General features: G+C 63.6%; 2 protein-coding genes across 2 annotated transcripts in view; one reads left to right on the top strand and one right to left on the bottom strand.

Annotated features, from left to right (window-relative positions):
* LOC132078984 (NAD(P)(+)--arginine ADP-ribosyltransferase 2-like) overlaps window positions 1–24,201 on the bottom strand; it is a 348,971-nt gene that overhangs the window by 137,562 nt on the left and 187,208 nt on the right. The gene's annotated exons all lie outside the window — the stretch shown is intronic.
* Window positions 1–24,201, top strand: part of LOC132077188 (microtubule-actin cross-linking factor 1, isoforms 6/7-like) — a 40,904-nt gene that overhangs the window by 9,583 nt on the left and 7,120 nt on the right. Inside the window, exons 6-30 of the mRNA XM_059478739.1 lie at window positions 249–408; window positions 483–567; window positions 1,050–1,291; window positions 1,389–1,508; window positions 1,604–1,711; window positions 1,792–2,052; window positions 2,228–2,431; window positions 2,503–2,734; window positions 2,854–3,080; window positions 3,254–3,376; window positions 4,572–4,673; window positions 4,794–4,895; window positions 5,811–5,957; window positions 6,957–7,112; window positions 9,354–9,551; window positions 10,192–10,320; window positions 11,821–11,991; window positions 12,107–12,262; window positions 14,088–14,294; window positions 15,154–15,273; window positions 16,616–16,785; window positions 19,242–19,401; window positions 20,410–20,607; window positions 21,743–21,868; window positions 22,818–22,961. Of these exons, the coding sequence (XP_059334722.1) occupies window positions 249–408; window positions 483–567; window positions 1,050–1,291; window positions 1,389–1,508; window positions 1,604–1,711; window positions 1,792–2,052; window positions 2,228–2,431; window positions 2,503–2,734; window positions 2,854–3,080; window positions 3,254–3,376; window positions 4,572–4,673; window positions 4,794–4,895; window positions 5,811–5,957; window positions 6,957–7,112; window positions 9,354–9,551; window positions 10,192–10,320; window positions 11,821–11,991; window positions 12,107–12,262; window positions 14,088–14,294; window positions 15,154–15,273; window positions 16,616–16,785; window positions 19,242–19,401; window positions 20,410–20,607; window positions 21,743–21,868; window positions 22,818–22,961 (4,048 nt within the window). The remainder of the gene's footprint in view (window positions 1–248; window positions 409–482; window positions 568–1,049; window positions 1,292–1,388; window positions 1,509–1,603; window positions 1,712–1,791; window positions 2,053–2,227; window positions 2,432–2,502; window positions 2,735–2,853; window positions 3,081–3,253; window positions 3,377–4,571; window positions 4,674–4,793; window positions 4,896–5,810; window positions 5,958–6,956; window positions 7,113–9,353; window positions 9,552–10,191; window positions 10,321–11,820; window positions 11,992–12,106; window positions 12,263–14,087; window positions 14,295–15,153; window positions 15,274–16,615; window positions 16,786–19,241; window positions 19,402–20,409; window positions 20,608–21,742; window positions 21,869–22,817; window positions 22,962–24,201) is intronic.

Below are 24,201 nucleotides of genomic sequence, written 5' to 3' on the forward strand. Positions count from 1 at the left end.
GGGACTGTCCCCATCACATGTGCTGGGGCTGCGCAGGAGTAGCGGCTCCAGGGCTGCATGGACAGTTTGTTACACAGCCCTTCCCCCTGGTCCCTCTGTGGGACACTGTTCCCCTCTGTGGGGACATTGGCGTTGCTGTGTCCCTCACTTCAGGGCAGCACAGGGCATGGACATGCTGGTGATGGGGAGAGGGGGCTTTGCTGGCCCGGACACTGTCACTGCCTACCTCACCAGCCCTCCTGGTGCAGGTATGGCTGCCTGGAGCGGATCCTGCCGGCAGCCCAGGGCTTCCAGGAGGCTGTGGATGCCTTCCAGGAGTGGCTGGGTGCCACAGAGAGGCAGCTGGCCCAGCTCTGGCGTGCTGATGGCTGTGTGGGCCGCGTGCAGGACGCCCACCAGCAGACCCAGGTGGGCACAGGTTGGGCGCGGGGTGGGCACAGGGTGGGCACGGGCACCTGTGTCATCACTGGTCACTGCTACAGGCCCTCTGTGAGGAGATCCGCGGGCGGCTGGGGGAGCTGGATGGAGCCCTGGAGTGCGGGCAGCGCGTCCTGGAGCTGGTGACAGGCGAGTGGCAATGGCTGGGAGTGGTGGCCACAGGGACTTGGGATGGGACGAGAACAGACAGAGGCAGCCCAGGCCAGCAAGGGGGCCCCGGGCACTGGGGGTCTTTGGGGTGTGCTGATCACCACCAGAAGCTGTGCTGTGGTGTGAGGGGCAATAGCACCTCAGGGGATGCAGAGGGGACAGGGTAGAGAACTTGGGTCAGAGCTGGGGTGGGACAGGGTTCAGTGTCGAGGTGGGACAGGGTTCAGTGGTGAGGTGGATCTTGCTGGCAGCGAGATGAGGGGCCAGAGCTGGATGTGGGAGCAGGAGGAGCAGGGGTAGGAGAGGGAAAAGGTCAGGACAGAGTGATTGCCAAGTGGCTGGAAGCTGTCGGTGTGGCCAGTTCCATGTCCAAGGATGCCAGTGTGGTGGCACTGATGCCAGTGTGGTGGCACTGATGGCAGTGTCACAGTGGCACTGATGGCGGTGTTGCGGTGCCACAGGGGAGGAGGCCCAGCTGACGCAGGAGAAGATGGAGTCACTGAGGATGCGCTACCTCATCGTGGGCCAGAGCAGCGCTGACACTGCTCACCGGCTGGGGCAGACCCTGGAGGCCTCGTCTCGCCTGGGCACGGCCCCTGAGGACCTGGCACTGTGGCTGAGCCGCATGGAGAAGGAGCTGGGCGAGCAGGAGAGCCAGCAGGATGGCCAGGAGCCCTCGGTCACTGCCAGTGACAGGGAGAAGGTTTGGCACACTGGGCTCCCCGAGCCCCTCACCATTCCCAACGTCAGTCCTGGTGCATTCACACCCTCCCTGGCTGACGTCTGCCCCTCCGCTGCAGTTTGAGCAGGTCCTGGAGTCCCAGCTCAGCCGTGTGGCCGGGCTGGGTGAGCGGCTGGAGGAGATTGGCCGGGTGCAGCTGGATGCTGAGGCTCTCCGCTCGCAGCTCTCCGAGCAGAAGGTGGGTCTGCAGCAGTGCCCAGGGGTACAGGGGGCACTGGGCTTGGCATCACCATCCCTGCCAGGACCTGGCATCCACCTGTGGCTCCATTCCAGCTGCTCTCTGCCGAGATCCTGCACTGCCGGGGCCTCATTGAGCGTCTGCTGGGCTTCTCGGAGCCGCTGCTGCGCTGCTGCCCTGAGCCCCTGCAGCAGCGCCTTCAGGTGAGCTGCGAGGGTGCCAGGGGACATTACCAGCGCCCAGGGATGGCTGTGCCCTGTGTGGTAACTCCCTGTCTCCACAGCCGTCGGTGCAGGCGCTGCGGGAGCGCACGGAGCAGCTGTCCCTGCGCAGCGGCGCCTGTGCCGTGCAGCTGGAGCACGCCCAGTCCCTGCTCACCCAGTTCTCTGAGGCCCTCGAGGAGCTTCTGCCCTGGCTGGAGGAGACGCAGGCCCTGGGTGTGCAGCCCTCGCCCAACGCCATCAGCTACGAGGCCTTCAAGGAGCAGCAGGCACTGCTGCAGGTGTGGGCAGGGGCAAAAGGGACTCGCTTGGCCACTCCGCAGGTGGGAGCAGTGATGGGATGGGGGTGGCACCGCCATGGGCACCATTGGGCTGGGACACCCAGTGAGCAGGAGCCCTCTGGGAGCAGCACCGGGTGCAGCAGCACATCCCTGTGGGGCGAATCATATGGGGCACATCCCACCCCAATGCGCCCCCACGGCTCTTCCCCGCTGCCAGAGCCTGCGGGAGGCCATCGCCGAGCACCGGCCGCTGGTGGGGAAGCTGCAGCGCGTGTCAGCGCAGCTGCTGGACCTGAGCCCCGAGCAGGGAGCCCCGTTCCAGCGGCGCTGGCAGGAGCTGGAGGAGCAATATGGCCACATCCGCGAACGTGTGCGCCAGGCGGCGACTCTGCTGGAGGATGCCCTGCCGCGATACAGCCAGGTATGCCCACCGCTGCCCTGGTGGGGCGCATCCCCGGGGCCATACCTTCGAGTCACTGGGCTGGTCCGCAGCTGTCAGAGCGCATGGACCTGCTGCTGGAGTGCCTGGAGCGGCTGCAGAGCCGGCTGCAGAGCCAGCCCCCCATCCGTGGCGATGCGGCCCATCTGAGGGAGCAGATCCGGGAGAACAGCCTGGCCCTGGGCGAGCTGGAGAAGCTCGGGGTGGCCCTGGAGGGGATCCGAGCACAAGGCGAGGAGCTGCTGGCCACCGTGCAGGCGGTCAGCTCCGACGCTGCGGACAGAGGTACCGGCATGGAGGGATAGGCACGGCATGGCCGGCAGGAGATCCGTGTCCCTGTCAGGGCCTGTGTGGGTGCTGGGGCCCTCGCGGCACCCTGATCCCTGACCCGCTGTGCCCTGTAGGGATCCAGGAGCGCACCGAGCAGCTGCTGTCACTGTGGGGCTGCCTGCACGGCCGCTGCCAGGAGCGGGAGCGGTGGCTTCGGGAGCTGCTGGCACTGGCTGAGCGCTTCTGGCATGGCCTGTCTGAGCTGGCTGTGGCGCTCAGTGACACCCAGCAGCTCGTGCTGGGCCTAGAGGAGGCTGGTGGTGAGCCCGAGGCCATCCGCACGCGGCTGCGCACCATGCAGGTATGGCTGGGTGGGGGCTTGCTGGGCAGTGCCATGACATGGGCAGCCCCTGGTGTGGGCAGTGCCCTGGCCAGCCTTTGGGGTGGGCAGTGCCCTGGGCAGTCCCTGGTGTGGGCAATGCCCTGGGCAGTCCCTGGTGTGGGCAGCCCTGAGCAGCCCTGTGCCCTGCGCAGGCTCTGCGGGAGGACATTGACGCGCTGCAGGGCGAGCTGGACACGCTGGGCAGCCTGGGCGTGGAGCTGATGGCATCCTGTGGGGACCCCGACAAACCTGATGTCACCAAGAGCTTGGACGATGTGAGTGTCCTTGGGGCTGGGTTCAGGGAGGGACATCCTGGGGGTGTGAGGATGCTGCTTGTGGGGGTGGCGTGTCCCCGATGCCCAGCAGTTCCACTGACCCCCACAGTGCTCCCCACTGACCCCCACACAGCTCCTGTGCCCCGGCACTCTTGTGGTGTCTCCAGACCTAGATGTCCATGTGGTGCCACCCCTGTGCCGCCCCTGTGCCCTTGGCCCTTGTGACGCCTATACCCTGTCCCCCCGAGGCACTGCTGACCCCTGTGCCCTGTCCACCTTGTCCTCCACATCTGGCCCCCCCGTGCCCCAGCCCCACTGTGTCAACACTGACCACTGTGCCCTGTCCACTCTGTCTCCCTGTGCCCTGTCCACCCTGTCCCCCACATCCTGTCCCCCGGCATCCCAGCCCCACTGTGGCACCACTGACCCCCCATGCCCTGTCCACCCTGTCCCCCATGCCCCGGCCCCCCTGTGGCACCGCTGACCCCTGTGCCCTGTCCATGCTGTCCCCCCGCTCCCTGACCCCACTGTGGCACCACTGACCCCTGTGCCCTGTCCATGCTGACCCCACATCCTGTCTCCCTGTGCCCTGGCCAAGCTGTGGCACCACTGACCCTCGTGCCTTGTCCACCCTGTGCCCCCGTGCCCTGGCCCTGTTGTGCCCCCACTGACCCCTGTGCCCTGTCCACCCTGTCCCCCATGTCCCGTCCCCCTGTGCTCCGGCCCCGCTGTGGCACCACTGACCTCCGTGCCCTGTCCCACTGTCCCCCTGTGCCCTGTCCCTGGGTTGGCACCACTGACCCCTGTGCCCTGTCCACCCTGTGCCCCCTGTGCCCCAGCCCTGCTGTGGCACCACTGACCCCTGTGCCCTGTCCGCCCTGTCCCCCATGTCCCGTCCCCCTGTGCCCCAGCCCTGCTGTGGCACCACTGACCCCTGTGCCCTGTCCACCCTGTCCCCCATGTCCCGTCCCCCTGTGCCCCAGCCCTGCTGTGGCACCACTGACCCCTGTGCCCTGTCCACACTGTCCCCCTGTGCCCTGTCCCTGGGTTGGCACCACTGACCCCTGTGCCCTGTCCACCCTGTGCCCCCTGTGCTCCGGCCCCGCTGTGGCACCACTGACCCCCGTGCCCTGTCCACACTGTCCCCCCGTGCCCGGCCCCACTGTGCCCGCACTGACCCCCGTGCCCGGCGCAGCTCTACTCCTCCTGGCACAGCCTGAGCCGGGTGTGGACGGAGCGGAACGGGCGCCTCGAGGAGCAGCTCCAGGCCGCCCTCAGCTACCAGGACACCATGCAGGTGGGTTTGGGGGCAGATCCCCCATGGAGGTGGCAGTGTCACCCTCCTGTCCCCACTCAGGGGTCTGAGGGACCGTGGGGTCACCACGGGTCCCCAACCCCGCGTGTTCCCTGTCCCCAGCGGCTGCTGGAGTGGCTGGACGCGGCCGAGCTGCGCATCGCCGAGGAGTTCCTGGTGGGCGGCGACCTGGACATGGTGCAGCAGCAGCTGGCCGAGCTCAAGGTGATGAGATGTTCTGTGCCGGGCTGGGCTGGGCTGTGCCAAACTGTGCTGTGCCACTCCTGGCTGGGCTGTGCTGTGCCAAACGGTGCTGTGCCACACTGAGCTGTGCTGTGCCAAACCGTACTGTGTCATGCCAAACTGTACTGTGCCATGCTAAACAGTGCTGTGCCATGCCAAATTGTTCTGTGCTGCACTAAACCATGCCGTGCCGGGCTGTGCTGTGCCATGCTGGGCTGTGCTGTGCCATGCCAAACCATGCTGGGCCAAGCTGGGCTGTGCTGTGCCACACCATGCTGTGCCGAGCCAGGCTGTGCTGTGCCAGACAGTGCTGTGCCACGCTTGACCATGCTGTGCCACACCAAATCGTGCTGGGCCATGCTGTGCCACACTAAACTGTTCTGTGCCAAGCTTGGCCGTGCTGTGCCATGCCAGGCCATGCTGTGCTGCGCCAAACTGTGCCGCACCACACCGGGCCATGCCGTGCCATGCCAAAATGTGCTGTGCTGCCCTGGGCCATGCTGTGCTGCACTAAACTGTGCTGTGCCACACCGGGTCGCACTGTGCCATTCCAAACCATGCTGTGCCACACTAAACTGTGCTGTGCCACGCCAAACCATGCTGGGCTATGCTGTGCCATGCCGTGCCACATCATGCCCTGATCCCTGGGGGTTGGCAGGGGCAGGGAGGGCAGCGGGTGCTCCAGGCAGAGGTTGGATGGATTGGGATGGCACCTTGGACAGTGCCCAGGCCCCAGTGCACAGGGTGGCCAAGTCCTGCCTAGGGTGGCCCCCATGAGTCCCTGAGGTGCTTGGGCACCCCCAGAGGAGCAGCTCAGGGCCCGGAGCCTGTGCTGTGCCATGTGTGTGGTGCCCTGGGGTCGGGCTGACCCTGTCACCAACCGGTGCCACCTGCCAGGAGTTCAAGCGGGAGCTGTACCAGTGCAAGGTGGACGTGGAGAGCCTGCGGCACCAGGGGGGCACAGGGCAGGGGGACCCCCCGGCCACACTCTGCGACTTCCGCCAGCGCTGGGACCACCTGGAGGAGGAGATTGTCAGCAGACAGGTGGGCAGGGGGCACAGGGGGCACAAGGCAGGACTGGCAGGACAGGGGGATGCTGTGAATGTGCTGGCTGGGCATGTCCTGTGGGTGCTGGGGGGCACGGGGCTGGGTCAGCGTGGGGGGCTGCAAGTGGGCACTGGGTGGGTGCTGGGTGGGTGCCCATGGCTGGGTGGGCACTGGGCGGATGCCTAGGGTCAAGTGCGCACTGATTGAGCACTGTGTGGGCACTGGTTGGGTGCCCAGGGCTGTGTGGGCACTGGTTGGGCACTGGGTGGCTGCCCAGGGCCAGGTGGGCACTGGGTGGGTGCCCAGGGATGAGTGGGCACTGGCTGGGCGCTAGGTGGGCACTGGTTGGTTGCCCAGGGTCGTGTGGGTGCTCTGTGGGCACTGGGTGAGCACTGGATGGGTGCCAGGTGCTCTGTGGGCACTGGGTGGCTCTCCAGGGCCATATGGGCACTGGGTGTGTGATGGGTGCTCCGTGGGGACTGGGTGGGCACTCAGTGGGTGTTCAGGGCTGTATGGGCACAGGATGGGTGCCCAGGACCGTGTGGGCAGTGGGTGAGCAGTGGGTGGGCACTGGATGGGTGCTCAGAGCCAGGCGGGCACTGGATGTGTGCTGGGTGCTCTGTGGGTGCCCAGGGCCATGTGGACACTGGGTGAGCACTGTGTGTGTGCCGGGTGTTCTGTGGGCACTGGGTGGGTGCCCAGGGCCAGGTGGGCGCTGGGTATGTGCCAGGTGTTCTGTGGGTGCCCAGGGCCATGTGGACACTGGGTGAGCACTGGGTGTGTGCCGGGTGTTCTGTGGGCACTGGGTGGGTGCTCAGAGCCAGGTGGGCACTGGTTGGGCACTGGGTGGCTCTCTAGGGCTATATGGGCACTGTGTGTGTTCTCAGGGCCAGGTGGGCACTGTGTGGGCACCGGGTGTGTGCCAGAAGCTCTGTGGGCACCCAGGGCCGTGTGGGCTGCCCTTCCCTCCCCTGACCCCACGTTTCCCTCCCGCAGCACCAGCTGGAGGCAGCCCTGCTGGGGCTGGGGCAGTTCCACACGCAGCTGGCCGAGCTGCTGCAGTGGCTGAGCCGCACCGGGGAGCAGCTACGCGGCCCTGCACCCCTGCGGCCCGACCTGCAGAGCTGCGAGATCGAGCTGGCCAAGCACAAGGTGAGCCTGCACCGGGGCCGGGGGACACACGAGCACAGCCATGGTCACACTGCTGGCGTGGGGGTCCTGGGGGTCCTGGATGTGGTGCCGCCCCCAGGGTGGGTGTCCTGGTCAGGGTGGGTGTCCTGGGGGTCCTGGTCATGATAACACATCAGAGTGTGTGCCCTGGCCGTGGTGGCACCGCCAGGGTGGGTGTCCTGGTCAGGATGGGTGTCCTGGCTGTGGTTGTACCCCAGGGTGGGTGTCCTGGTCAGAGTGAGTGTCCCGGTCATGGTGGCACCCCCTGGGTGTGTGTCCTGGCTGTGGTGGCACCCCCAGGGTGGGCGTCTTGGTCGTGGTGGCACTCCCAGGTTGGGTGTTCTGGCTGTGCTGGCACCACCAGGTTGAATGTCCTGGCCATGGTGGCACCCCAGGGTGGGTGTCCTGGCCAGGATGGGTGTCCTGGCTTTGGTGGCACTCCAGGGTATGTGTCCTGGTCAGGGTGGGTGTCTTGACCCTGGTGACACCCCCGGGCTGGGTGTCCTGGCTGTAATGGCACCCCAGGCTGGGTGTCCTGGCCCCAGGGCGCTGCCTGCCCCCCCCCCCCCCCTCGGATGCAGCAGCAGCTGGGCCGGGCAGGCTGCAGCACAGGACGCGTCCCCTCCCTCGGTGACAGCACGGGAGGAATGAGCTGTCCCAGGGCCGGCCCCGTGCCACAGCCCTGTGCCCGGGCATGCTCCTTACGTGCCTGACATGGGCGAGGCTGCGAGGCCCAGGCTGTCCCTGCTCCAGGGAGGCCGTGAAAGGGGTACCTGTCCCTTTTGCCCCTGTCTCATTTGCCTCTGTCTCCTCTGCCCCTGTCCCGCTGCCCCTGTCCCGCTGCCCCTGTCCTGCTGCCCCTGTCCTCTCTGCCCCGTCCCCTCTGCCCCTATCCCTGCTGCTCTGCTGCCACGAATTGGCAAATCCTGTGCCTCGGCCCTGCTTATCACCCTGGCACCAGCCTGGAGGCACCCATGGGTGCCATCCCTGCCCAGCGTGGCACTGTCTCACCCCAGGGCTGCGGTGGCAGCAGTGCTGGGGGCAGCAGAGCTGTTTTGGGGCGAGGGGCTTTAGGAATGCAGGTGTGGGTGTGACTACCAGGTTTAGGGGCTTTAGGAATGGGGGTGTGGGGTGCCCCTGTCTCTCTGTCCCAGCTGTGACCCTGCCACTCCCTCCCCAGTGGCAGCAGTGTTGGGGGCAGCAGAGGTGTCTCGGGGCCAGGGGCTTTAGGAATGCGGGTGTGGGTGTCCCTGTCCCAGCCGTCACTCTGCCACTCCCTCCCCAGTGGTGCTGGGGGCAGCAGAGGTGTGTCAGGGGCTTTAGTAATGCAGGGTGTGGGTGCCCCGTCCCAGCGGTAACCCCGCTGCTCCCTCCCCAGATGCTGGAGGCAGCAGAGGTGTTTTGGGGTGAGGAGCTTTAGGAATGGGGGTGTGGGTGTCCCTGCCCGGCCCCAGCCATAACCCTGCTGCTCCCTGCCCAGTGGCAGCGGTGCTGGGGCAGCAGAGGTGTCTCGGAGGCTTTAGAAATGGGGGTGTGGGTGCCCCTGTCCCAGCCATAACCCTGCTGCTCCCTCCCCAGTGGCAGCAGTGCTGGGGACAGCAGAGCTGTCTCAGGGCCAGGGGCTTTAGGAATGTGGGGTGTGGGTGTCCATGCCGGGTTTAGGGGCTTTAGAAATGGGGCTGTCCCTGCCCGGCCCCAGCCGTGACCCCGCCATTCCCTCCCCAGTCGTGCTGGGGGCAGCAGAGCTGTCTTGGGGCCACAGGATTTAGGAATGCAGGGTGTGGGTGTCCTTGCCGGGTTTAGGGGATTTAGGAATGCAGGGTGTGGGGGCCCCTGTCCCAGCTGTGACCCCACCGCTCCCTCCCCAGCAAGGCTGGGGGCAGCAGTTTCAGACTGAGGGGCTTTAGGAATGGGGGTGTGGGTGCCCCTGTCCAGCCCCAGCCGTGACCCCGCCGCTTCCTCCCCAGCAGTGCGGGGGGCAGCAGCGGTGTCTTGGGGCCAGAGGCTTTAGGAATGTGGGGTGTGGGTGGCCCTCATGGGTTTAGGGGTTTTAGGGGCTTTAGGAATGCTGGTGTGGGTGTCCCTGCCCCTGTCCCAGCCTTGACCCCACCATCTCCTTCCCAGTGGTGCTGGGGGCAGCAGATCTGTTCTGGGGCCAAGGGCTTTAGAAATGGAGTGTCCCTACCGCTGCCCCACACCGTGACCCCACTGGTCCCTCCCCAGGTGCTGCGCACCGATGTGATGTCGCACGCCCGCACGGTGCAGTCGGTGACCGAGGCCGGGCAGGGGCTGCTGCTCTCCAGCCTGGGTGAGAGCGTGGAGGGGCTGCAGCGCAGCCTGCAGCAGCTGGAGCAGCACTGGGAGCTGGTGCGCAGTGAGACCGAGAGCCGGCAGCTGGAGCTGGAGAACAACCTCAGCCAGGTACAGCTGCGGTGCCCCACGTTGGGCGCCAATATATTGGGATTAAATACCGATATAGCGGATGGAACGGGCCTGGGCTGGTCTGGCCCTTGCTGCTTGACCAGAGATGGCAGCTGTGGTGGTTTCACCTCAGAGACACCTTTGGCTAAGCTGGATGCTGCAGGTGGGTGCTTGGGACAAGTCCAGACATGCAGGAGCTCAGGTTTACCTCTGGTGGAAAGGCTTTAAGCGAGGTGAAGGAAAATGAGTTGGTTCTGCTGGAGGATTTTGATCCAGAGCTTTATTCCTGGCACACAGGCCTCTGAATCCAGCAACAGCTCCAACAGAACCAATGAACCGCGTGGTTGCTGTTCCTTTTAACCCCAGGGAGAGGGGGAGGGAAGGGGTAGGGATCCCACCATCCAGGTAAGGGGGGGGAATTCTCAGGGGACAAATGACACCTGGATGGCCCAATGTCTCCCAGGGTTGAGTGGCATCTTTTGAACTTCACCAATCACATGATACCCTTTCTGGAATGCCAGGATTGATGGACAGCGCTCAGCAGGGGCAAGGGAGGGGAAGGGAGAGGGTATTGGCATACCTGGGGAAAGAAGCGGGATGACTGAAACAGGCTACAGCCTGAGCCCCGCCTCGCCCCCAGGTGCAGGACATCACGCTGGAGATCACGGAGTTGCTGCAGTGGCTGGAGCAGGTGGAGCTGCAGCTCTTCTGCTCCAAGCCGGCCTGGGGCCACCCGGATGCCACCAAAGAGAAGCTGAACGCACACCTGGTGAGAGCCAGAGGCAGCCTGGGCCCTGATGGAGGACCGGCCCCTGCAGTCTGTTGGTCTCCTGGGGGGATGTGTGACCCAGGTCCACCCTTCTCCACACTGCTGGGCCAGGATCCTTCTCTGCTGCCTCCTCCCCTCAGCCAGGCAGAGCCTGGTGCCCCTCCCTCAGCTGCTCCAGCTCAGAGCAGGAGCCAACTTTGTCCTTGTCCTGAACCTGTTCCTGTCCCTGTCCACATTCCTCTCTTCATCCCCTCTCCCTGTTCAGTGTGGCTGTCTCCCTTGTCCCCGTCCTCTGTTCCCATCCCTGTCCCCTGTCTGCTTTACCTAACCCCTCCACATCCCCATGCCTGTTCCCATCCCTGTTCCTATGCCTCTTCCCATCCCCATCCCCATTTTCATCCCTGTTCCCATCCCCATCCCTGTTCCCAGCCCCATTCCCATCCCCATCCTTGTGCCCCCTTTCATCCCCATCCCTGTTCCCATCCCCAGCCTCATTCCCATTCCCATCTCCATCCCTGTACCTGTCACCCTGCCTGCCCCATCCCCATTCCCATTCCCATCCCTGTCCCCATCCCCATTCCCATTCCCATCCCCATTCCCGTTCCCAACACCATTCCCATTGCCATCTCTGTTCCCAGCTCCATCCCTGTACCTATCACCCTGCCTGCCCCATTCTCATCCCCACCCCTGTTCCCATTCTCATCCCCATCCCTGTTCCCAACACCATCCCTGTTCCCATCCCTGTTGTCAGCCCCGTTCCCATCCCCATCCCTGTCTCCAGCCCCATTCCCATCCACATCCCTATACCCGTCACCCTGCCTGCCCCATCCACATCCCCATCCCTGTCCCCAGCCCCATTCCCATCCCTGTTCCCATCCCCATCCCTGTACCCATCACCCTGCCTGCCCCATTCTCATCCCCACCCCTGTTTCCATTCCCATCCCCATCCCCTGTCCCCAGCCCTGTTCCCAGCCCCACTCCCATTCCCATCCCTGTTCCCATCCCCATCCTTGTTCCCAACCCCATTCCAATCCCTATCCCCGTTCCCATCCCTATTCCCAGCCTTGTTCCCATCCCCATCCTTGTTCCCTGTCTGCTTTACCTGATCCCTCCCCGTTCCCATCCCCATCTCTGTCCCCTGTATACTTTACCTGACCCCTCCACATCCCCATCTCTGTTCCCATTCCCATCCCCATTCCCATTCCTGCTCCTGTTCCCAACACCACCCCCGTGCCCATCTCCATCCCTGTACCCGTCACCCTGCCTGCCCCGTGCCCATCTCCATCCCTGTACCCGTCACCCTGCCTGCCCCGTGCCCATCTCCAACCCTTTACCCGTCACCCTGCCTGCCCCATCCACATCTCCATCCCCATCCCACTCCCTGTCCCTTCCTCCCCCTGCCCTTTGTCCCGCCGCTGATGCCGCTTCCGCACTATCCCACTGTCCCTCTGTTGACGCCACTGTCCCGCTGTCCCGGTGCTGACTCCGCTATCCCGGCAGGAGCTGTGCCGGGAGCTGGAGGCGCGGGCCGGTTCCTACCGGGGGCTGCGGGAGCGGCTGCAGCGGCTGCTGGACTCGTGCCGCGCCGGCCGGCCCTGCAGCACTGAACACAGCCTGCGCCTGCTGGAGCAGAAGTGGGACAGCGTCCAGGCCGAGGCCCAGGAGAGGAAGGTGTGCGGGGGGCTCTGACCCGCGGGGGGCTCCCCCTGAGCAGACCGGGTCAGGAGCAGGGCAGCCGGTGCCCAGCAGTGCCTGCCGTGCCCACCGGTGCCCACCATGCCCGCAGGAGCGCCTGGCCGAGGGGCTGACGGTCAGCACCGAGTTCCACGGCTCGGCGCAGGAGCTGCTGCGCTGGGTGGCCCACGCCGAGGAGCTGCTGGGGTCCCCTGCGCCCCCCAGCTTCGTCCTGGACACCGTCACCGCGCAGATCCAGGAGCACAAGGCAAGAGCGGTGCCCTCAGAGCTGGTTGGTGGGGCAGCGGTCTGCCTCAGGGGTGCCCAGGGCAAGTGGCATGTGTGTCCCTGTGGCACCACGACCCAGGAGCACATGGCAAGAGCGGTGCCCTGGGGGCCAGTTTGTGGGGCTGGGGTGTGCCCCAGGGGTGCCCGGGGTAAGTGGCACCTGCAGGGTGCCCAAGGCGAGTGGCACGCGTGTCCCTGTGGCACTATGATCCAGGAGAAAAAGGCAAGAGCGGTGCCCTCCGGGTCGGTTTTTGGGGCTGGGGTCTGCCCCAGGGGTGCCCAGGGTGAATGGCACGCTTGTCCCTGTGGCAATACGGTTTGTGGCGCAGGGGTCTGCCCCAAGAGTGCTGTGTGGCACCTGTGGGGTGCCTGGAGGAGTGGCACGTGTCCCTGTGGCAATACGATCCAGGAACACAAGGCAAGAGAGACACCCTCGGGGTCAGTTCATGAGGCTGGGGTCTGCCCCAGGGGTGCCCAGGGCGAGTGGCACGTGTGTCCCTGCCACCATATGGCACAAAATGAATGATGCTCACAGACTGAGATGTCCGAGGCAAAAAAGGGTGTGTTTACTTCTGCACCTTGATATTTATAGAATTCCAAAAGTCACCAGGGATTGGAGGATGGAATTGTCGCCTCTCCAACCGCACTGGTCAAACCAACAGCCCGTCAATTCTCTCCTCCTCCAGAACGGGATGCAAAACAATCATTATTTACATGAAAAGCACATGAGAAACAAAAATGTAAACATCAGAATACTTGGAAGAACTTTAGAAGAACAGGGCACCATGTCCCCACCACAGCAGAGCGAGCAAGCTCTGTTACTGGAATTTACCAGTGTTGCAGATGGGACATGCCTTGGCCCTTGATGCTGAACCTAATGGGGGCAACTGTGGTGTTTCACCCCACAGACACTTTTGGCTGGCGGGGTGTGTGGTGTTTCACCCCACAGACACTTTTGGCTGGCGGGGTGTGTGGTGTTTCACCCCACAGACACTTTTGGCTCTGGGTGTGTGGTGTTTCACCCCACAGACACTTTGGGCTGGCTGGGTGTGTGGTGTTTCACCCCACAGACACTTTTGGCTGCCTGGGTGTGTGGTGTTTCACCCCACAGACACCATTGGCTGGCTGGCTGTGTGGTGTTTCACCCCACAGACACTTTTGGCTGGCTGGGTGCTGCAGCTGGGCCCGTGGGGACAAGTCCAGGGCTGCAGGAGCTCTGGTGGTGCTGGGATGGAGCTGCCCCCCATAACAGGGGCTGCTCCTCAGGTTTCCCTCTGTGGAGAAGCTTTGAGGCCATGGTGAAGGAAAGGAGTCGGTTCTGATGGAGGGTTTGGATCCAGAGCTTCATTCTGGCCCACAGGCCTCTGAATGCAGCAACTCCTCCAACAGAACGCCCTGAGCCTGCGCTGTTCCTTTGAACCCCAGGGAGAGGGGCAGGGAAGGGGCAGGGAGCCACCAACCAGGGACAGGAGGGGAGGGACAAAGGGACAAAGGACACCTGGATGGCCCAATGCCCCCACGGGTAGAGGGCATCCTTTGAATCTGCCAATCACTCGAGGCCCTTCTGGAATTCCAGGACTGACAGACAGTGCTGGGAGGGAAAAGGAGAGGTGACTGACACACCTGGCAGGCAATTATCAGTGAAGGGACCCAAGTTCTGGGGTAAACCCTGAAATAACACTGCAACACTCTGTGCCCCATCCCAGCCCGTGCCTGGTGCTCCGTGTCCCCTCCTGGCACGGGCTGTGTCTGGGGGCTCCTCACCCGCCCCAGGACCCCCACCCTGAGCTGCCCCCTCCCCGCAGGCCCTGGTGAAGGAAGCGAACGCGCACGGGGAGAAGCTGGGCGGCCTGGAGGCCGTGGCCGCGCGCCTCAAGGATTTCAGTCGGAAACAGGACGGGGCCGTCATCCAGAACCTGGTGCTGGCAGCCCGGGAAAGGCTGGGCAAGGTCCTGCAGCGGGCAGCAGAGAGGGGAGCCGTGCTGGAGGAGGCCCGGAAACGCAGCAAGCAGGTACCGGGACACAGCCTGGGCTGGGGAGGGGGCTCTGCACGTTGGCTGCCTTGGGACACGGGCCTGGAGGGACAGGACAAGGTGCCAGAGGGCAGGGATGGATGGGATATGGGGAAGAAGTTCTTCCCTTGAGGGGGGTTTCCAGGAGAAGCTGTGTCTGCCCCATCCTCAAGTGTCCAAGGCCAGGTTGGATGGGGCTTGGAGCAACCTGGGCTAGTGGAAGGTGTGGCAAGGGGGTGGAACCGGATGGGTTTGAGTTCCTTCCAGCCCAAACCATCCCGGGACTGTTGATTCCATGTCATGGGTCCTGCTGGGAGCTGGCCCAGGAGGGGACCTGATGGCTCTGGTGCTGTCACTGTGCTGTCCCGGCCCAATAATTTCTTCCCATGATCTTGGGAAGAAATTCTTCCCTTGAGGGAGGTTTCCTGGAGAAGCTGTGTCTGCCCCATCCTCAGAAGTGTCCAAGGCCAGGTTGGACAGGGCTTGGAGCAGCCTGGGACGGTGAAAGGTGTCCCTGCCCATGGCAGGAGGGTGGAACTGGATGGGCTTTGAGATCCTTCCAGCCCAAACCATCCCGGGACTGTTGATTCCATGTCATGGGTCCTGTTGGGAGCTGGCCCAGGAGGGGACCTGATGGCTCTGGTGCTGTCACTGTGCCGTCCTGGCTCAGGAAGGGACCCCATGGCTCTGGTGCTGTCACTGTGCTGTCCTGGTCCATGATTTGCCCCGTGGTGGTGGCCAGGCCGTGTCACTCCCTTGTGTGGCCTCATGGCTCCTGTTTCGGTGGCCTCACATCCACTTTGCTGCTGGATCCCCCCCGAGCCCCCTGCAGCCCCCTGAGCCCTGCCCTGCCCTGCAGTTCAGCGAGTCCCGGCGGCTGCTCCTGGACTGGATGGACGAGGTGGAGCAGAGCCTGGAGGAGCCTCAGGACGTGGCCACCAGCCAGGAGGAGATCAAGTGCCAGCTGGCTGAGCACAAGGTGGGGCTGCCCCTCGTGCTCCTCGGCACGGGGGGTGCAGAACTGAGCTTCTGGGGGGTTCCCAGCTCCTGGGGGGGTTGGACAATACCCCAGGGTCTCAGGTAGATGTTTGATAATTGCTGCCCTGAGATGTACAGGATGTCTCTGCTTCGGCCTGCGTGGCTGAAGAACGAGTCTGGACTCTTCACTTTTCAGTCTTGAGGTTGTTTATTAATTCTTATCTCTAAAATTTTCTTTCTGCCCAGCCGAGATCTGCTCAGCAGGGCAGCCACAGGCACTCTGACCGCCCCTGAGGTGGTGTTATCCTTTTATACTACAAACTACATATAACATATTTACACTTAATTCCCAATACCCATCACCTATGTCAGACAGTGAGCTTCTACTCTAAACCGATCCCAAAGTGCCAGCATCACAGCAGAAAATGGAGAACAAGAAGAAGGAAAAAGGCTGGACATGTCCAGATTCCTCTATCTTGTCCCCATACCAAAAATCCTAAAATCTACATTTTCACCCTGTGATCATTTTATTATTACACCATTGAAACCTGTGTGACTTTCAGGTCCTCATGCAAAGTTGGCAACTTGCTCCAGGGGTCAAAATCAAATCCCCAGGTGTTGTGGGCTACGTGCCAGGATCTCTGAGCCCCCGGCGGAGTCCTCGGCAACTCTGGACACCCAGAGGGATGTGCTGAGCTCTGACACCAGGGCCATCCTGCAGTGCTTGGAGACCTTGGGGGAGTGCTGGGCTGAGGGGTGTTGGGCATTTAGGGCATCCCAACCACCCCACAGCCCCTGGGGGAGCAGGGAGTGTCCTTCTCCAGCCAGGGGACCCAGCACCCGGGGGAACACCCAGTGCCAAGGGGGTCAGGGAACACCCTAGGGCCATCCTGCAGTGCTGGGAGACCTTGGGGGAGTGTTGGGCTGAGAGGCGTTGGGTTTGTAGGGCACCCCAACCACCCCAGAGCCCTTGGGGGAGCAGGGAGTGTCCCCCCACACATCTGGGGGAGTCCTGGGCCCAGGGATGTTGGGCATTTAGGGCATCCCAACTGCCCCACAGCCCCTGGGGGAGCAGGGAGTGTCCTTCTCCAGCTGGGGGACCCAGCCCTTGGGGGAACACCCAGCACCAGGGGGTTCGGACAACACCCTAGGGCCATCCTGCAGTGCTGGGAGACCTTGGGGGAGCGCTGGGCTGAGGGGTGTTGGGTTTGTAGGGCACCCCAACCGCCCCAGAGCCCTCGAGGGAGCAGGGAGTGTCCTCCAGCTGGGGGACCCAGCCCTGCCCACTCTGTGTGGTGGCTCTGGGATGTCCCTGGGTGCCCACACTGCCTGTGCCCCTGCAGGCGTTCCAGAAGGTGCTGCGGGCCAAGCGCCCGGTGTACGAGGCCACGCTGCGGAGCGGGCGGGCGCTGCGGGAGGGGGCGCGGCTGCCCCAGGACCTGCAGCCGCTGGAGGAGCTGCTGGGGGAACTGAAGGAGCGCTGGGACGCGCTGTGCAGCCACGCCGCGGAGAGGTGGGGGCGGCGCCGGAGGGGTGGGGGTGAGGTATGGGTGGGGTAGGATGGGTTGGGATGGGGATGGAACGGGGAAGGGGTTGGGATGCAGGTGGGATGGGGATGGGAGAGGGAAGGGGTTGGGATGGGGATAGGATAGGGAAAGGGGCTGGGATTCGGATGGGACAAGGAAGGGGTTGGGATAGGGAAGGGGTTGGGATGCAGGTGGGATGGGGATGGGACAGGGAAGGGGTTGGGATGGGGATGGGATGGGAATAGGGATGGAAATGGTGCCCACAGCATTTCTGGGAGGGTTTGGGGTGCAGAGGAACCTTGTGAAGGTTTGGGGTGCCCGGTAACCCTGTGCCCACTGCTGTGAGGGTTTGGGGTGCAGGGGAGCCCTGTGAGGGTTTGGGGTGCAGGGAAACCCTGTGCTCACTGCTGTGAGGGTTTGGGGTGCAGGGGACCCCTGTGGCCACTGCTGTGAGGGTTTGGGGTGCATAGGAACCCTGTGCTCACTGCTGTGAGGGTTTGGGGTGCAGGGGACCCCTGTGGCCACTGCGAGGGACTGTTGGTTTCTTTGATGTGGCCTTTCTGTAATTGTTCATTGACCAGATTTGAGAGAACTCAGTTTCTTCTTCTCCAGGGGCCATTGACTCACCCAGAGAGGATTGTTGGTTTTCCATGACAGCTTAAGGGTGACCGGTGCCATCATGGCCCCTTTCCAAAATCCACTCCCAGCTGTGACACGATCTGTTCTCTGCTCGCTCTGAGGGTCCCAGGCGGGCACGTGGAACTGCCCTTCCTCCCTGGGCATCCTCCTCTGGGACCCTATTCCCAGCATTGCTGGGCTCTGCCCTTGGGCTGCAGCTGGGCCCCATCCATGTCCACAATGGCACTGCCAGGACCTGTCCCTGTCTATAATGGCACCGCCAGGACCTGTCTCTGTCCATAATGGCATTGCCAGGATCTGTCCCTGTCCTTAATGGCACTGCCAGGACCTGTCCCTGTCTATAATGGCACCGCCAGGACCTGTCTCTGTCCATAATGGCATTGCCAGGATCTGTCCCTGTCCTTAATGGCACTGCCAGGACCTGTCCCTGTCTATAATGGCACCGCCAGGACCTGTTCCAGTCCATAATGGCATTTCCAGGACCTGTCCCTGTCCTAAATGGCACTGCAAGGACCAATCTGTGTCCATAAGGACACAGCCACGACCTGTTCCTGTCCATAATAGTGCTTCCAGGACCGGTTCTTGTCCATAACAGCCCTGCCAGGACCTGTTCCAGTCCATAACGGCACAGCCAGGACCTGTCCCTCTCCATAATGACACCACCAGGGCCCATCCCTGTCCATAATGGCACTGCCAGGACCTGTCCCTGTCCATAAGGACACAGCCACGACCTGTTCCTGTCCATAATGGCGCTGCCAGGACCTGTTCTAGTCCATAATGGCACCTCCAGGAACTTACCCAGTCCATAATGGCACTGCCAGGACCTGTCTCTGTCCTTAATGACACCACCAGGACCTGTTCCTGTCCATAATGGTGCCACCAGGGCCTGTCTCTGTCCATTATGGTGCTGCCAGGACCCATCCCAGTCCATAGCAGTCCCACCAGGACCTGTCCCAGTCCATAATGGCACTGCCAGCTCCCTGTGGCAGCCCTGGGGTTCCTCTTTGGGGTGCCCTCGGGTTCTGAGCGTGCCCTGTGCCCGCAGGTAGCAAAAGCTGGAGGAGAACCTGCTCAAGACCCATCCCTGTCCATAATGGCACCACCATGACCCATCTTTGTCCATAACGGCCCTGCCAGCTCTGTGGTGGCTCTAGGGTGCCCCCCCAGGTGCCCACACTGCCCTGTGCCCCTGGCAGGCAGCACAAGCTGGAGGAGAACCTGCTTAGGACCCATCCATTCCCATAGCAGCCCTGCCCTCTCTGTGTGGTGGCTCTGTGGTGACCCCAGCGGTGCCCACACTGCCCTGTGCCCGCAGGCAGCACAAGCTGGATGAGAACCTGTTCAGGATCCAGCCCAGTCCATAATAGCCCTGCCAGGACCCTGTGGTGGTTCTGGGGTTCCTCTTTGGGGCACCCACACTGCCCTGTGCCCCTGGCAGGCAGCACAAGCTGGAGGAGAACCTGCACAGGACCCATCCCTGTCCATAATGACAATGCCACCACCCTGTAGTGGCTCTGGGGTGACCCCACAGGATGCCCTCAGGTGCCCACGCTGCCCTGTGCCCCTGGCAGGCAGCACAAGCTGGAGGAGAACACGCTCAGGATCCATCCCTGTCCATAATGACAATGCCAGCACCTCTTTGGGGTGCCCCCAGGTTCTGAGCGTGCCCTGTGCCCCTGGCAGGCAGCACAAGCTGGAGGAGACCCTGCTCAGGATCCAACCCAATCCATAATGGCCCTGCCAGGACCCTGTGGTGCCTCTGGGGTTCCTCTTTGGGGTTCTGAGCGTGTCCTGTGCCCCACAGGCAGCACAAGCTGGAGGAGAACCTGCTCTTCTCGGGCAAGTTCACGGACGCGCTGCAGGCGCTCATGGACTGGCTGTACCGCGCCGAGCCGCAGCTCAGCGAGGATGCCCCCGTCGGGGGGGACCGCGACCTGGTCGGGGACCTCATGGACAAGCACAAGGTGGGTGGCCCTGGGGAGGGGTCTGCAGGGACCCCCGGGTTGTGCCCACCCTCGCTGTGGGGCAGGAAGGGGCACTGCCTGCTGGGGAGACCTCAGTGTGACCCCGGTTTGGGGTGCCCTCGACCTGGTATGGGAGCACCGTGTGCCCCAGAGATGGGAAGGGGTTGGGGGGCAGGGAAACCCTGTGAGGGTTTGGGGTGCACAGGAACTGTGAGGGTTTGGGGTGCAGGAGAGCCCTGTGAAGATTCAGGGTGTACAGGAACCCTGAGCTCACTGCTGCGAGGGTTTGGGGTGCAGGAAAACTCTGTGAGGGTTTGAGGTGCCCAGGAACCCTATTCCCACTTCTGTGGGGATTGGGGTGCACGGGAGCCCTGTCAGGGTTTGGGGTGCTGGGGAACTCTGTGAGGGTTTGGGATGTAGGGGAGCCCTGTGAGGGTTTGGGGTGCAGGAGAACCCTGTGCCCACTGCTGTGAGGGTTTGGGGTGCAGGAGAACTCTGTGCCCTTTTCTGTTAGGGTTTGGGGTGCACAGCAACCCTATGCCCATTTTTGTGATTTTGGGGGTGCACAGGAACCCTGTGCTCACTTCTATGAGGGTTTGGGGTGCAAGGCAACTCTGTGAGGGTTTGGGGTGCAGGAAAACCCTGTGACCACTGCAGTGAGGGTTTAGGGCGCAGAGTAACCCTGTTCCCACTGCAGTGAGGGTTTGGGGTCCACAGGAGCCCTGTGCCCGCTTCTGTGAGGGTTTGGGGTGCAGGAGAGCCCCATTCCCATTGCTGAGAGGGTTTGGACTGCACAGGAACCCTATGCTCACTGCTGCGAGGTTTTGGGGTGCACAGGAGCCCCGCACCCACTGCCGTGAGGTTTTGGGGTGCACAGGAGCCCTGTACCCACTGCTGCGAGAATTTGGGGCGCAGAGGAACCCCATGGCCACTGCTGCGAGGTTTTGGGGTGCAAGGCACCCCTGCCCAGCAGCGGGGTCCCCGTCCCACGGTCCCGCCGCCCCCCAGGTTTTCCAGAAGGAGCTGGGCAAGCGCGCCAGCTGCATCAAGACGCTGAAGCGCTCAGTGCGGGACCTGACGCGGGGCAGCAGCAGCGTGGACTCGCAGTGGCTGCAGCGGCAGGTGGAGGAGCTCAGCACCCGCTGGGACCTGGTCTGCAAACTCTCCCTGGCCAAGCAGGCCCGGCTGGAGGCGGCGCTGCGGCAGGTGAGGGCTGGGGGGCAGCGGGGGAGCCCAAGGGGTTGGGGGGGCAGCGGGGCAACCCCTGGGATTGGGGGGCAATGGGGGAGCCCAGGGGTTGGGGGGCAGCAGGGGAGCCCCTGGGGTTGGGGGCAGCGGGGGAGCCCAAGGGGTTGGGGGGCAATGGGGGAGCCCAGGGGTTGGGGGACAGCAGGGGAACCCCATGGGGTTGGGGGGCAGCGGGGGAACCTCAGGGTTGGGGTCTGTAGTGGAGGAACCTCCGGGGTTGGGGTCTGCAGCAGGGGAACCCCGGGGTGGGGGCAGTGGGGGAACTCCCAGAGTGGGGTCTGCAACAGGGGAGGCTCCAGGTTGGGATCTGCATCAGAGGAATCCCCGGGGTTGAGGTCTGCAGCGGGGGAGACCCCAGAGGTGCTCTGGGGGGGTGCTTGGGTGGGAGCTGTCCATGCTTTGAGGGGTGCTTGGCTGGTGGGTGGCTGTGCTTTAGGGGTTCTCTGTGAGGTGCTCAGTTGGTGGGTGGTCGTGCTTTGGAGGGTGCTCCGTGGAGTGCTCAGGTGGTGGATGGCCATGTTTTGGAGAGAGTTTGGGTGATGTGTGGCTGTGTTTTGGGGGTGCTCAGATGGTGCATGGCTATGCTTTGGGGTCTCTGTGGGGTGCTTGGCTACTGGGTGGCTGCATTTCCAGGGCGCTGCAGGCATGGTGGGTGGCTGTGCTTTGGGGAGGTATCCCAGGCTCCCTGGGTGGTGTTGGGGCTGTGCCTTTGGGGTTCTCTGTGGGGTGCCCAGCTCGGGGCGTGGCACTGCGTGGGGCTCTGAGGTTCTGTCTCAAGGTCCATGGCCAGGTGCCAGGCCAGGTGCCTCTTACAGGTGTGAATGTGTGCACAGTGCCCGGGGCAGGCAGCTGGGTGGCACAGGGAGGCTCAGAGGAAATTGTGTCCTGCTTTAGAGCTGGCTGTGGGGTCTCCCTCCATTCCTCTGTGGGGCTGGAGCGGGGCTGGCAGCAGCTCTCCCTTGGCACAGCGTGCACCCAGTGCCTGTGCCAGGGGTTGGTCCATGCCCAGCAGGGCTCAGGGGGCTGGTCAGGAGGTTCAGAGGGCTCAGGGGCTGCAGGGTGGGTGCTGAGCAGGTCCCCACTGTGGTGGCAGGCGGAGGAGTTCCACACCCTGGTGCACTCCTTCCTGGGGCGCCTGACGGAGTCGGAGAAGACGCTCAAGTACGGAGTGTTCCCCGAGGAGGAGGCGGCCGTGCACGAGTGCCAGGCCCAGCTGCAGGTGGGTGCCAGCCCCCATTGGCCCCCATTGGCCATCACTGCCCCCCATTGGCCCCCACTGATGTCCACTGCCTTCCATTGGCCTCCATTGACCCCCATTGGCCCCCACTGGTGTCCAATGGCCTCCATTGGCCTCCACTGGCCCCCATTGGCCCTCACTGGCCCCCACTGGCCCCCATTGGCCCCCATTGGCCTTCACTGGCCCCCATTGGCCCCCATTGGCCTTCACTGGCCCCCATTGGCCCCCATTGGCCTCCATTGCCCCCACTGGCCCCCATTGGCCCTCATTGGCGCCCATTGGCCCCCATTGGCCCCCACTGGCCCCCATTGGCCCTCATTGGCCCCCATTGGCCCCCATTGGCCCCCATTGGCCTTCACTGGCCCCCATTGGCCCCCAGCAGCCCCAGCTTTGCCCCAGGAGCTCCATCACTGGGCTCAGCCAGCCCAGCTGGGCTGTGGGATCCCCACAGGGATGTTGGGTGCCTGTCGGTATAGGACACAAAAGAACATGAGCGCACATCCCTGTTTTCAAGGTGAAGAGAAAAGGGAAGTTTATTTTCTGACTCCAACATTGATAGTTTTCCAAAAGTGACAGTGGATTGGAGGGTGACAGTGCCACCTCTCCAGTGACACTGGACAAACCAAAAGTCCATCAAATTTCTTCTCCTCCATGAAGGAATGCAAACCAATGAGTTATTTACAGAAAGTGTGTGAGAAAGTTCACTACAAGAGTGTCAACATCAGAAGGCTTAGAAAATCTTAAAAAACCAGCGTGACAGGTGCCACCACTGAGAGATTTGGGATGTTGAATCCCACCACACCAAAACCATGGGGTTTGGGGCCCCAAATGCCCTGAGGTGGGGAGATTTGGGTACCCCCACCCCAATTCCACAATCCTGGTGGTGTCTGGAGGGCTGAGGCCTCACAGTGCCATGTCCCTGTGCCCCCAGGAGCTGATGCAGTCCCTGCAGTGCCAGCAGCTGGAGCTGGAGTGCATCACCTCGCTGGGGGAGGAGATCCTCAGCACCTGCCACCCCGACTCCGTCATCACCATCAAATCCTGGGTCACGGTCGCCAAGAGCCGCTTCCAGGAGGTGAGACAGGGACCCCAGCCCTGCCTGGGGGGGCAGAGTGGCACCCACACCTGGGGAAAGCACGGCCCCACACCTGCCCCACACCTGGGGAAAGCATGGCCCCATACCTATCCCACTGCCCCACACCTGTCCCACTGCCCCATACCTGGGGAAAGCACGGCCCCACACCTGCCCCACACCTGGGGAAAGCATGGCCCCATACCTATCCCACTGCCCCACACCTGTCCCACTGCCCCATACCTGGGGAAAGCACGGCCCCACACCTGCCCCACACCTGGGGAAAGCACGGCCCCACACCTGTCCCACCGCCCCACGCCTGTCCCAGTGCCCCACACCTGGGGAAAGCATGGCCCCACACCTGTCCCAGTGCCCCACACCTGTCCCAGTGCCCCACACCTGTCCCACAGCCCCACACCTGTCCCATTCCCCACACCTGTCCCAGTGCCCCACACCTGTCCCAGTGCCCCACACCTGTCCCCCTGCCCCACGCCTCTCCCAGCACCAGGGACTGCCAGGTGCAGCCCCCCCAACCAGAGCACTGCAGGATCTGGGGGTGCTCAGCCCTTGGGGGTCTTGGCCTTGCCAGTGTCACCCCATGGTCCCCCACCCTGTGGCCTCATGGGGTCACCTGGGGCCCCCACAGCCCCCTGGGAGGGTGGTGGCTCATTCCTGTGCAATGTGGCCACCACAGAGCTCAGGCAGGGAAAGGTGGGAGCGGTGTCCTGGGACCCCCACCCCAGATCAGGCTCCACAGTGGCCCAGAGCCGCCCTGGGCTGCTCTGAATTTGCAGGTGAGAGGCTCTGGCGCTCCTGGGACTGGTCTGGCCAGTTCAGCCGATCCCACACAAAGCCTTTATTGAGCACAGAGCTGCAGGATCCGCTCTGGATCTGCCCTGGGGCTGCCCCCCTCACCCCACGCACCCCAAAATGGGAGAGCAGCCGGCATGGCCACACAGCACAGACCTGGGGACCCTCAGAATGTGGGGGGACCACCCCCAGCTCTGCCCCTGGTGCCCAGCAGGAGCCTGGTGCTGCCCCATGTCCCAGTCCCATGTCCCTGCCCTATATCCCAGTCCCATGTCCCTTTCTCATATCCCAGACCCATGTCCCTGCCCCGTGTCCCAGGCGGGGGACATTGGGGTGTGCAGTGGGTGCCATCCCTGCCGAGTGTCTCTGTCCCATATCCCTGCCCCATGTCCCTGCCCCATGTCCCAGCCCCATATCCCTGCCCCCGTGATGC

This window comes from Ammospiza nelsoni, chromosome 1, assembly GCF_027579445.1.
Source record: "Ammospiza nelsoni isolate bAmmNel1 chromosome 1, bAmmNel1.pri, whole genome shotgun sequence".
In the NCBI taxonomy this organism is placed as follows: Eukaryota; Metazoa; Chordata; class Aves; order Passeriformes; family Passerellidae; genus Ammospiza; species Ammospiza nelsoni.